The sequence below is a fragment of the Hemibagrus wyckioides genome, linkage group LG11 (assembly GCF_019097595.1).
Source record: "Hemibagrus wyckioides isolate EC202008001 linkage group LG11, SWU_Hwy_1.0, whole genome shotgun sequence".
In the NCBI taxonomy this organism is placed as follows: Eukaryota; Metazoa; Chordata; class Actinopteri; order Siluriformes; family Bagridae; genus Hemibagrus; species Hemibagrus wyckioides.
Window position 1 is genome coordinate 18,049,723 of NC_080720.1, and position 14,083 is coordinate 18,063,805.

The window sequence follows — 14,083 nt, forward strand, 5'->3', positions numbered from 1 at the left end:
TACTACTCCTCTGTAGCTACTTCTGGATCCTTGTTTGGCCTAAGCAGTACTGACATGAAAGCGGTGTTCATGTGTGGTGAGATGGAAGCTGACCTTTTTTTTCTTCTACTGTTCCGAAGTAAAGTGATGGAATAGTCTTTTCACAGAGTTTAACGCATGAAACCGGGAAGCCATCAGTCCCCAGTGATTTATTGTTGTGGTGTTGCTTCCAAGTGTTAAGTGTTCTAGTGATAATGAAGTTTTGTAATGTTTTAATTTTCTCTTTAAGTCATTTTAACAATGAGAATATTCTTGAATTTCTAATGAGGTACGTATATTTTCAATGTATTAAAATATGTTCTGAAAGTGTTGCTGCTGGGCCTCTTGAATCTAATTGTTTTTTTTCTGTCACATTGAAGTTTATTTCATTTTTCATATTTATTGCTATGCTTAAAATAATTGAAAGAGTTGTTGCAAATGGACATTTTGTTGATTTGAGTTGCAATTTAATCTCTTCAGATTTGCACTGTAGTCTGTGCTGTGGGGTTTACCATGTGAGAGTCTAGAAGGCGTTTTGGTTTTTGTTCTAAATTATTTTCTGTATGAGATTATCTTTTCTCTTTGTACTGTCTTTGCCATTTCCAACAGAATTATGGGTGTTGGTCCCTTTTTACTGGTGGAAGGAAATGAGGGGAGCTGACACATTGTTCACAGTAACAGATGGGCTATGCTTAGTAATTGTTTACCTACAAAATGCTCCCATATGGTAGATCTAAATGGCAAAAATGGTGTGTGTGTGTGCGCATGGTAAGTCAGAGATCACAGTGCCCTGTAGAGATTGACTCTTGGCCTTCTGTCAAATAGGCATAAAGCTCTGCTGGAAGCTCCAGCCTGACAAGCGAATCCATCAAGGGCCACTTGTCAGAAAACGCTAGGTTTTTAATGCTTTACCTTGCTCTTCACTCTCCCCAGCAGCACTCACTCTCCTCTAATGAGCACTCCTGTGCTCTGTGATTGAATGGTCGTCTATGTAATGAAATCAGAAAAGAATTCTTTCTCCCTCTCTTTTTCTAATCTGTCTATCTTCAGTACCCTGACCTGCATAAAAAGAGCCCATAAATCGTTTAATTGAAAGCGGAGAGTGAAAATCAATACAAAGGAAGCATTAAACTTAATGGAATGCAGTGATCCAGATCCATATTTCATATCCACAAGATGGGTGTGACTTTTACACATGTCACTTGGCTTTTTAGGTTTTTTTTTTTCTTTTTAAGTGCTTTGCTCTTTATAGAGGGAGAAGTGTTTTGGATGCCGGTGTGTTAGCACTGAATGAGTAATGTCTTCCTCAGCTATATAATAAGTCAGAGATGGATGAAATAAAATACATGAATAAAAAATATGAGAAAAATGAATTACATTAATGTTATATTAACTTTATTAATATTTGAATTAGTGCATAATTTGTAAACAATTATTTGTCGAATACAATAGTTCCACTATTCTAGGATAGATTATTGAAGAAAATGTCAGGCATTATTTAACACTGGAGAGGTTTTACTTTTCTGTCAGTAATTCAGTAAAAACCCCAGCTTGTGGTTGCAATGAATTGATCTCAATCTGTAGTACTGATAATTATATTCTCCAGTAAAGGAAAGGAAAGGTATTTAATCATCAGAAGGAGAAACATAATGTAGGTCTGGAATAGCCAGCCGGTCCTGTGAATTAAATCATATAAAACAGACAAAATGTTTAAATGGAGACAAAAAAAAGAGAACATTTTCACTATAATAGATTTTATTAATTGATCAGCCTTATTATTGTTTCTCAGGAAAGCGTAATAGTGTTGCTAGTTAAAGCACTGTCTCCCAAAATGCAGACTAATTTGCTTTTATTAATTAGAGTGCATATGCATGGCCTCATGCTGCTGCGCTCCATTAATTTGGATGCCTAAGATAGAGTTATTAGTGGTGTGTGAATAAGCCATGATATACAGTAAGTGAGTGTTTATGTGAATATGTAGAAAACTGCACACTCCCTGAAGACCGTGTTTAAACACTCATATGTCATATGTTTATATGGTGATCTTTCTACAGGATAAGTGACTAGGCAATCCATGCAAAAACAACTGGAACAATATTCAAAATTAACCCCTAGAAAACTTTTTTGAAAAAGTGAAAAAGCTCAGTATGTATAATTTCATCATGAAATGTTCATCCTGTGGAAAAAAATGTGCAGAGAAATGTACAGTATTACAACATTTTTTGAATGTTATTGAGTAAATGTGGTTTGAATAGCAGTTTGGTCTTTTTAGTATGCTGTTTGGAGTACAGATCTTGCCCTCATGAGGCGCACTGTAAAAAAAATCCTGTTAAAAAAATCAGTAAACTTCTGGCAGCTGTTAGCGGTTAGCAGCATTATACTGTATAACTATGGTATGTTAAAGTTGTTGAAGTGAACAGTTAGATGTTCTTTTTGACAGCCACAGTATACAGCTGTAATTTAGCAGGATGTTACTGTTAAATAACATACTAAGGGCTTGTCACTGGGGCAGTACCCTTAAAAGGTCAAATTTGCACCAAGGGAACAATATGTGATACCATAGACCCGAGGATAAATTTAGTGGCTGAAGGTAAATATTTGTCTTTGAAAGGGACAAATTACATGGGCACCAATGTGGACTTAAATTAGAGGGTACAACAGGTGTACATCTCAGGGTACTGCCTTAATGACAGGCTGTGGTACCCCTACCGATATGATTTTTTGCACATTTTTTTCTGACAGCTTAAGTATTTTATTTAGTAAAAACTGTGAAAAACAGTCACCTGAATCTTGACCCATCAACAGTGAGTTTAATGGATTAATTAGCAAATGTAAACACTTCCCATTTTAGTAGAGCATTTTCTTCCTTTTGTCTATGTATTTTCTACTGAGAAGTGTTATATAATTCTGAGCTTGCACAATATGACACACAACAGATAGCGCTATGAGGTAGGTAGGGAAGTATTCCATATGATCGATTCATAGGTTTATTCTGTATTTCTTTACACATATTTTATTTTTATTGTTTTGAAGAACATTTATTTTGCAGCATTAATGTACTGTAATTGTAAAATGTATCGTAGCGGTCTGAAAGTTTCACAATAGCACAATGTGCAATTACGAGCATGTTATTATCTCTCCTGCCTCTTTTAGTTGTTATAAGCTGCAAAGCTTATTCAGTTCCACAAGTATGTCTGTTTACTGGGAAATTCTGTTTGTGAAATTGAATATATTGCTACCTGCTTGGATCTGATGGCTTGTGATCTATTACTGACATTTCTCAAATATGCCACACACACTGTGTGTGTGTTATGTTAGCAGTCATAATGAGTCATGTCTTATTATGAATTAAGCTGATTGGATTGTTTCTATCAGCTAAAATAGTTAGCCATGTTTTTTTTTTTATATCCAGGTAATATCACTCGGAATTCAAGGCCACAGGTTTGAATGGTTTGTTCATTTATCTCTCTCTCTGTCTTTCTTTTACCCCACGTGAGTTATTTCATTTATTAAAGATGTGGCAACATCTATAATAAAGTTTGACTAGTCTAGTTAAGATAAGCCTAAATTCCAACATGATAACCATTAATCTTTGTTGACTGAATTTCAGTGACAGCTTCTTTGAACAGGTAATGCTGCAAGCTGGTAATCAGAGAAAATTGTGTTTGTTGTGGGGGCCAAAGTTTGCTGCTGTAATTAAAGCTTTGGAACTGATGTGTTATTTCTTTCACTCACAGTTGCCCTGCTGTGCACCCAATCAGTCTGAGAAAAAAGTCTGCAGAAAAAAAGAATTCTGTTTTATCTGACATAACGTAAGAAACTAAAATATATTTGATCACAGCAAGGGGTTTTACCAAGAGGGGAAGCTGTAATTGCCACACTGTTGCTAAAGCCACAGTGTACATACTAAATGAAGACTTATTTGTCAATTTATGTTATTAATTTTTTATATTACCAAGCAGTGAATGATCCTGGCCATACACTTTGACTTTGATCTCCTCCAATTACACAGTGTGAGACTTATTTAATAGAGTCATTTGAGAGAATCCGACTTGATTATATGATTATGTTTGCCCCTTCAAATGATGTTGTAGAAAGAAGAGGAGATATGTTTGCTCTTTCCATAAACCTATAACATATAATTAATTCTGCTAATGGATTAACCTAGAGGCTTTGATAGTCTTAGTCAGTGAACCATGGACCAATTTAAAGTTTATTATGTTAGCTTTGGCAGCTTTGGATCCAAGAGACTCGGCCCATAGAGATTTTGATAGCAGAATTTCATGCATATGTCATGGTGACCTTCAGTTTACTCATCTGGTTCTTCAGATGATGGAATGCTTGCTATAATAATTTCACCCAGAAATGACTTACTCAGGAATATCATGCTAACTAGCCGGATATATAACGCTGGAAACATTTGAATTCTATATGGAGGTCCATTTACTAATGACTTTCCCTCTCAGGAAGTCCTGTATTATCGTCTAAAATAGGCCTTGCTTCTTAGGAAACAATAAGACAATAGATGAATGCTATGTCTATACATACAGGATAAAGCCAGGATGTTGCATGTTCAGGCAAACAATGTGGGCCTCATTGCTTTGACTCCACTTTGCCGACTAAGACTGCTAGACATCCATCTTGTTCCTTGCCCTTGACTTTGATAATGTTGATAAGATTTTCTTTTCTACACAATGTTGAAATAGAAAAATGAGCTCTACCAAAACATTTACTGTGTGAGGGAGTTAATCCACTGACTGACCCATGACTAAAGAATTTGCCTCATTTAAAACCTGATACACTGTCAATATATTTTGGCTTATCATTTATGTTTAATTCTTTATATTTATTAGTCTGGACTGTTGAGTCAAATAATGATATTAGACATTTTCTTTTAAATGCTTAGAGTGTATATGCAAGAAGAGGGTAACCACAAATTTAATTTCAGTATCAGTAATTTAATTAAAAAATAATTACCATTATAATTAGCATTTCAATTAACATTTACATTATTTGCATTTAAACTTGACTTGATTGTTGCTTTTAACACAGACCTTTTCGGCTTGGATTAGCTGTTTCTCTAGCTTTGATTAATCTTCCTCAGTGTATACTTCTTAGTGTAGGTGGACAGCCACAACAAACAGAAGCTGTCAATCAACTGCTTGGGCAGAGGCACACGTCTGCCAGTCACAGTCATAAGATCACTGTTGTGTTTCCTTCTTTTTCTACCCCTGGTCTCTGCTCTGCTAATCACTCTTTTAGTCACTTAGTTTATAGCCTCCATTTGCAATGCCTTATGTTCCATTCGTACATTCACTCACTTACAGACTGGTTGAAATATAGAAAGAGGAAAACAGTTGCTGTATATGCACTACAGAGTCAGTGTAATGTAGCCTCCACTGCTCACCTGAGTCAAAATGAGAGTAATTGAGAAAACTTCTTTCCATAAACCATTTAAGTGGGTTGCACACACACACACACACACACACAGACACACACACACACACACACACACACACCTTCATCAACTTGTCTCTATAACCTTGTGCCTTTCTTTATGGAAATTTTCCTCTAGATAATGTAATAGATATAAACATTTACCACAAAAAAGAATAAACAGCTAGCGTGGGAAGCAGAAGGCTGGCTGTATATGAGACAAGAGAAGCACACTACTAGTTTTGTGCAATGCAGCTCTAAGTAAAGCAGATAAATTGCCATTGTTCACACGCAAGCACACACATTCAGAAGTTGAATCGTGGTTAAAGGTATGTCAACCGCTAGACTACTTATCCAGTAGGTCATCACCAAGGTTGATGTGGGTATGAACAGCAGGACTCTAAAATACTCTGTGACAGGTATTGATGATGGCCAGGAGAGTCTTAATGTAGCCATGAGTCTTTGTGACCTTTTCAGCTGAGGTGTGTGTTCTGCCTCTGGCCTTTAAGAGCTTGCTCTGGAGCACAGTGTAAATATGTGCTGAGCTGTTCTCCTTCCTGTTTGTTTAACAGTTTTAGAAACCTTTGATAAACATGGAAAAAAGTTGTTGTTTTTTTTTCCAATACGAGACTAGTTCACACAAGTTTACCTCCCATGACCTGTACTGAATAAAGACAGAAATTTCAGTAGGTTAGAAGGCAAGTATGCCCATCATTAAACTTCTGCTTATTTGTTTATCAGCACTATAAAGCTTGGTTAAGCAGAACTGTAAGTTCCCATATTAGACTGGAACCTAGTTTCAAGCTTCCTACTGGGACTGTGGGCTGTTTATGTGTTAGGTTATCCGAGTGTAAGTGCTCCCTTATGTCCATAGCTGGAGCATTTTAGGACTTTTGCTGAGTGGACTACAGTCTGATGGAGTGTTTTGATTAATTGAAGCATGAAGGAAAGACACTTACAACATCATGTCTGTCTGCTGCTGCAAGGGTGTTAAATTAAACACTGCATACCTTATCTTATTGTTCTGTGCATAATGTTGGTTATGACCTAAATGATATTGAATAACTGGTAGTTTACAGACTATGAATATACTTTTTAATATCTCATCATTACTTTATAATTAAGCAGTATTGCATAAGCAAGACTGAGAATGGTTCTACTGAATATCAGAGAGACCATGATTGCCAATATTCAGTATAGCCATTCCACTGCAAATCAGCTGCAATATTGCTGTTCTACAACAGCTTTATAAGCAAGCAATTAATATTTTTAACTGACATTTCAGACACAATATGGCTAAATTTGTTTACTTTTGCTCTCCTAGTAGAAATGGATCCAGAAGAAGCTGCGCTCACTTTATAGTCTGTCTGGAGCTTCTATTGATTTGAAAAATTATATGCATGAAACATGTATCACTTGCTATGCCAACAGATGCTGTTGCTAACTAGGCTTTTTATGTGGCGAACACAGATTAGCAGAGTGATACACACCGTGAACGTCCCAGTGCGCTTATACTAAATATAAGCACTCTTAGAATGGATGTTCAACCAATCTAATTAGTAGACCATAAATGACTGTAGTATAATTATAACTATGTAGCAGTCAGGGTAGATGCAGTAAGTGCAGGGAAAGTTTTGAATTGGAAATAAGGTGCAGAAAAAAAGGGTAAATGATGAATAACAGAAAGAGAAATAATCAAACTATGGCTTAAACTGTGGAGGGAAACCACAAGAACACAAATGCATTAGAAACAGGTACAACTGGTAACCGGAGGTTTGGTGATACTGATCCCTATTAGCTATGTGCTCCATAATAATAAAATAATCCAAGTTTGCTTCGAAACCCATGCAGGTTTGTCAGTGTTAGTCATAATCTTGTGTCTAGCTGTGAGGCAAACATATTGTACATAGGATTTGTACAATATGGCTGCATCTTTACGCTGTCACTTTCAATTCAAAGCCTGCTGTATTTTTCTCCCTAACTGCTGCACACTCACTCCCCTTCTGCGACTGTCGAACTCCCGACCCATACACGCACATGCTCCTGTGGAGGCTGTCGACTTGTAGCCATCGTTACAAGACTCAAGGGATGTAGACTGCTGAGCACTTTAGACAGCCCCCACAGCAGCAGAACTGCAAATCTTCCTTTCTCAATATGGATGCAGGAGCAGGGTCAACAACAGGGGGCCTGCATATATTTATTACCATACACCTAGCAACATCAAGTGTTGAAAAGCTACAGAACATGTATTTATATGAGTATAGGGTATATAAACACCCTTGAAGGGGACTCGGTCCCTAAATTGGATGTAACCTTCTGTTTTTTCAGCTAGAGGGATCTTTCTTCATGTATTATTCTACACTGTTTGTGAGCTGGAACTTATTATCTGCCCTCCAGAAAAACCATTTAGGTGACAGTATTGTGGGAAACTCCTTTCCAGTATTTGGGAAAAGGGTGATTTATGTTTGAATATATTTGCTGGAACAGTAGGTAATAAAATAGTGAAAATATAAAATGCAAAATAATGGTGTGTTTGAAAAGAAGCTGCAGTGCTAGAAACTATGGCTACAGTCAGACCCAGATTCTTGGCATCCTTCTTAAGGTTTAATTAGTTGAATTAGTTAATTTATTGAATCTCACTGAACACATGAGAGCAATCTAACCTTTAATTGAAGTCAGTTTATTCAGAGAAAATCAAAAACCTCCCTCATGCATCACTATTATCGGCACCCAATAATCTTTTCCTAGAGGTTGTCTGTGTGATTTAGCAAATGGGATTGGGATTGACATGTCAGATGCTTAATTCTATGCTCACTGAACAAATTTTGTGTGGATTTGTACAACCCAGTAGTAGTTTCTTGGCAAAGGTTGCCAGATTTTCATTTGGAATTCAATGCCATGTGTCCTAACAGGTGGACTTTAACACCTAAATGGTGTTTTTTGCTTCTTCGAATACATTTACTTTAATTAAAGGTTAGGCTTTGCTCATATTTTCAGGGTGAGAATAAGCCAATTTACCAAGGGTGCCAATAATTCTGAAACTTAGTATAGAAAAAGCTTACTGATTAAATAATGTGGCTATTATTAGAGTACATAGTAATTTCAGGATTTTGGGAATGCTATTAAGCCTATCTTCTATTTGAACTCAATAATACGTAATGAGAAAACAATAGCCTGCTTTTCAGTATTCATAGCCTTTGAATATTTGATCTAAGCTGTAATAGAAACAAGTAATTGTTTACAGTTCCAGTGCGGTTGCCTGCGTGATCAGCCTCTCTGTCTGTCAGGGGATTAAACAGCAAACGAGGCAGGACGGCTCACCAGCCAATGACAGTCTGCCTAATTGTTCGCTAACCAATAAGGGCGACCTTAATTGCTGGGACAGACTGAATTGACTTAGCTCAGCTTCTAATTAATCTCCAATGTAATGATGCAAGCGTGCGTAAGAACAGTGTGGAGGATAGGAAAATGTGTTTATGCGAATACAGCATCTTCCCCTGAGACTGAGCCACTGGTAAGGTGGTGGCGATTGCTTTGAAGTGAGATATAAATACAGGAATCCCCTTTTGGCCCTGAAGAAGCACCAAACAAATCTCAAGAGGAAGAAGCAGTCACACTAGAGCTTTGATGACGTGGCCAGCAGGTCCATGCCTCCATAAGCTCCATGTAGCCTGGCTTGTTTACAGTCATTCAATCACATTTACACATTCATTTATTATCCCTCCCCTTTAATAGCAGGTTGTTAGCTGTTGTTTTGTTGTTTTGCTCAGATATGCCAGCTTCTTTCTGGACAGAAAATAGAAACTCTGACAGAGCAGCATAGTCATATTAACTCCTCACCAGGTTTTTAAGATGTCGTTCACATACACAGGGGGTCTCCCACAGGTGTACCAGGGCTTCGAAACAGAGTGAGATAAACAGGACAATTACCGAACCCTGGGAAGAATCACAGGAAAAATTATGCTAAGCATGTTTTAAAGTGTGGTTTTAGCGAAGTGTGGGCTGCTGATTTTGCCCAGCATGAAGCTCTCTAATGCATGTGCAGAGGTGTGCAATCGTCACTATTTAGTTCTAGATTACTATTTGTTTCTCATGTTTCTTTTTCTTTATCTCTCTCCCTCTCTGTTTCCCTTCTGCCCTTTAGTGTCCCATTTTTCTATGCAACAATTTCTTTTGCTCACTTCTTTATATAATGATTATGAATGTGTATATATATATGGCAGTGAGAACCCCTTACCAAACATTTCTGTCCCAAGAGTTTTATCAGATTACGAGACTAGTTCATACCATTAAGTGAACAATTATCTAGCATTTACATAGTAATAGAAAATCCATGCAATACCATGCAAAATTATTATACAAATCGTATATTGTAGTAGTCAGTGTTTAAAGCTCAGCAAAACAGTGTGGCAACTGTGTAACTGCAATGCCAAAGCTTTTAAAATTAACATGGACAAAATGGTTGATGAATGAATTACTCTGCCAGAGGCAGCTCTGTTAAAGCCAGGATTTCAGCCCGCAGAGGGCGGGGGGTTTGTTAGTGTTATGAGATAATAAGGTAAATTCAAACATCCATGTCCACCATGCAAGCATATATGTGATCTCCCTGAATAATGATAAGGTTAACTCAAATATTTCTTTCAAAGAAGCAAGGACAAAAAAACTTCAAAAATGAACTGGTAGCTTGTGAAATTTAGACATGTGCCTAATAGTGTGAATAAAGCTATTGAAGTGAGAGGCAAAAGCAAGACATGGGAGCATCTGCAGAGGAATCCACACTAGTTAGTTTCTAAAATTATGTCTGTAAGTTATTTAATGTTTTTATGTTTATATTTTTTGAGATTTATATTGTTTGAGAGTTGGGTTTTTTTTGAGAGCGAGACAGAGAGAGAGAGAGAGAGAGAGAGAGAGAGTTTTAAGTTAAACAATTAAGATGTAAAATGAAAATAAATGTTTTGGGCTCAGTTGTTCTAAAGAAAATGATGAAGCAATCTTTGTTACAGGGTTGTAACTATCACTTTGTAGTTGAGTTACTGCTGTCAGCCCTGTTCTTGTTATTTTATCCTAATATACAAATATTGCACATAATATATAAGTATTGCATCATAAGCGGAATTCTTCTTCTTCCTCTTCTTCTTCTTCCTCTTCTTCTTCTTCTTCTTCTTCTTCTTCCTCTTCTTCTTATTATTAGTATTATTATTAATACCAATTGCTGCTTAGTCATGGAACTGGATACTGGGTTCACTTGTTACAAAATATTAAGAAGTATCTGTACCAATATTATTTATATTGCTTATAACTGAGATGAAGAATGATAAAATGATAAGAGATGGAGATAGCTCAGGTCAGCAGGACACATCCAGTGTTAACTAATGAACCCAGCAAGAAGGTTGCAAAATCATGGACTGTGATTTTAGGGCTAAATTTTGTTTTTCTGATTTTGTCTTTACCAGCTGCACCACCAGGAACGAAACATGGTAGAATGTCAAATCAGAGAGAGAAGAGAGCCACAAGAGAACCCTACTGGGCATATTCGGGTGAGTTGTTCCTTTGCTGCTTTTAATCAGGAAAGTTGCTTTATGGATGGACAAGGCTGTGCAGATTTTTTATACATTATTTTTTTGCCATTCCTTGTCTAAAAACAGTTATTCTCTTTCTTCTAGCTAAAAAAGAAACCATTCCTTCAGAAATGTTTAGTCATTACAGTTTTTTATTCTGTGACATGCTATTTCTGCTCTAATAATCCATACCAATGTGATTTAAAATGGCAACATGAATTATTAATAATAGCTAAACCTGCAACTTACAAAACAGCAATTTTATGCCTAATCTCACTGCGTGAGTATGTACATTGACTGGCAATGTCATATCTCCAGTAACTTCAAACGGTAGCAGAAAAGATGGTAGTAATAACAGAGCAGTACGATCTTTCAGTGAGAGGCAAAAAACATTCCGGGGTTGAATTTATACCCATTTCTCCGAACAGTCTTCACATCATCCAGCAAAAATAAGGTGAAAATGAGCTTTCGGTGCACTCGATTGCAGCTGTGCCACTTTCCACATCCGGCTAATTTAACAAAGGATCCCTTAAAGTGAGCTTCACTGTCTTTCAATTTAACAGCTTAGCATAACACTGAAGGCACAGGATAATTAACCAAATGGTCACCGTTTACAGTGTTAGGTGTAGATTTTTAGTGCAACTGCTGACGATTGCAGCTATCTTGTTATAATCTAGTCACTGCTGTAATGTTTCTTCTTTATTTTCTTCTCAAGTAGAATCACAATCTTTTTTTTATACTAATATACAAATATTATACCTTAAGCTGAAATGTTATGTTCAGATGTAATGACGTGGAACAAATCTGATATATAATAAATAATAGCAGTGATTTGTAATAATGACAAAACTAATACAACAACAACAACAACAATAATAATAATAATAATAATAATAATAATAATTATTATTATTATTATTATTATTATTATTATTATTATTATTATTATTATTATTATTATTATAGTATCTCTATAATAATAATAATAATAATAATAATAACATTATTGTTATTGTTGTTATTATTTTTTTTATTATTATTATTATTATTATTAGTTTTATTATTATTATAGAAATACTTACCACTGACACACATAAACAACTGAGCTTAAAATAATGTTTTCAAAATTCAAAAATTGCATAGAGCAAATAAATCATACCTAAATTTTTCTTATTGTTCCACCTGTAATCCCAGTACTATTTTAATCTCTCTGGTCCCTCTCATGACTTGTGTTAAGGTGGATGTTGCCAACCTTTTATTTTCAATGGCAGGTCATTGCTTTTTCTCTGGGCTGCTGAGTGCCTTTGAGAGATTCCACAGACAAACTTGCAACGTTTATGCCGGCGCTCCCAACAAGCTTCCAGCAGGGAATGATCGTTAAGTGCTCTACTTTCCTGCCTTATGCACACCTTGACAGCTTCATGAGTGCATTTTCTATGTAGAAAAGCCCAATATGCCCCAAGGGGTCCCTGCCCTGAGTCTGGTAACTTGGAAAGGAACATTTTGACTCAATGCAATGTTAGGATTTTTTTTCCTCCTGAAACTTTAGCTATATGCTACATGTAGTCCTTACACAGCAAAATCTTCAGTGTTGAAAACCTGCATTGTCGGATTAACCCCAGTGTGATCTTCACATTATCAAATTAGTGTAGATGTTGATTTAACACTGTGGAATTTACAGAGCAGGTTTTTGAAATGCTGTTGGAGAATGTCTGAGCTGACCTGAAAAAGTTGTTCTGAGAAAATAATTTCTGCTCTTATTTTGGGTCAAAGCTGTAAAATTAGTTATAAAATAGATGCACAAGCCAAAGGCATGTTAGTATGACCCAGTCTAAAACTCTGTTGGCAAACAAATATGTGAAAGCCTAATAATTTATATACATCAGCTCAAAATATATGTATTTTACGCTTTACGCTTTTAGCTCCACGATTATTCCAAAAGACTAAACTAGACTAAATTTAGGGTGAGCTTGCTGGGCAATCTTTGATCATGTAATGCACAGAATACCTATAGCAGTTTCATTTAATTTCTATTGATCTGAACACAGAAATACAAGTGTCAGGTTACCTCATGGAGCACATTTATCTTTAGCAGGTGGCCGATCAGGTTTGTCAGACTTGGTCGATCATAGTTGCCACATTGCCTGTTTCCAGGCAATCTAGATTTAAAGTCTAACAAAAGTACTATAAAATATGCCTGATTTGCCAAGTAATATCTCACAGCTTGAGGCCAATGTGCAAACAGAATCTGCTTAGCACAGATTTTACAGAAGCTGTTCAATAGCCCTTTTGTTTTAACCTCTCAAATCCTCTGACATTTGAGGCATCTTAATTGGCAAGTTTTTCTTTTTTCTATCTGTGTTTGTTTGTTGTGAAAGAAAGCAGAAGGTGGTTATACCTCTCCTACTCACACAATCATTTCTCTGCCAGAAGATTTCTGTAGGCTCCTCCATCTTAATGCTTTGTGCTCCGAACATTTTCTTTGGACTCAGAACAGGAAAGCAACATAAAACAGGGAGGAAACGATCAAATGGTGAACCCTATAAGCTATAAATAAGCACAAACATGGAACATGTCAAATCATATGTGTCAGCTTGTGCTAATTTATTAGTGATTCTACATCTGCATCATTTTTTTTAAATAGAAAATATGCGAGCATTGTTTGTGGACATTTATAGATGTGTTTGAAAATGGTAGAGAGTGAAAAAGGCAGTTCACCGGCTACTTTTGGCAATTAAAGACTAATGCTATCATGTGTGGAGGGCTGGTAAACAGCTGTCAGCTATAGCTGTGGCTCAATACTGAAAAATCTAGTTTTGATCAGACTGCAGTTTTCTGCCTGTAATGTACAATGAAATGTATTTAAGAAATCTTATGAAAACATTATTTAAAAAAGAAGAAGAAAAAGAAAAATATTTGCCAACAAAACACATCTAACTTAATCAGTGATTATTTTCCTACATATGCTAGTACAAGCAGTGATCAGTATAGTGAAGAGACAACAGTGAGGCTGAAGATGAAATGTTTTGATACTCTGATGTGGATGAAGTTGATAAGCAACAGTAACTCAG

The 14,083-nt window shown here is 36.2% G+C and overlaps 1 protein-coding gene across 2 annotated transcripts in view; it reads left to right on the forward strand.

Annotated features, from left to right (window-relative positions):
- The window catches only part of ca16b (carbonic anhydrase XVI b), a 79,367-nt gene that overhangs the window by 6,162 nt on the left and 59,122 nt on the right, over positions 1–14,083 (forward strand). For both annotated transcript variants that reach the window (XM_058403704.1, XM_058403705.1), the window contains exon 2: positions 10,908–10,991. In XM_058403704.1, the coding sequence (XP_058259687.1) occupies positions 10,908–10,991 (84 nt within the window). The remainder of the gene's footprint in view (positions 1–10,907; positions 10,992–14,083) is intronic.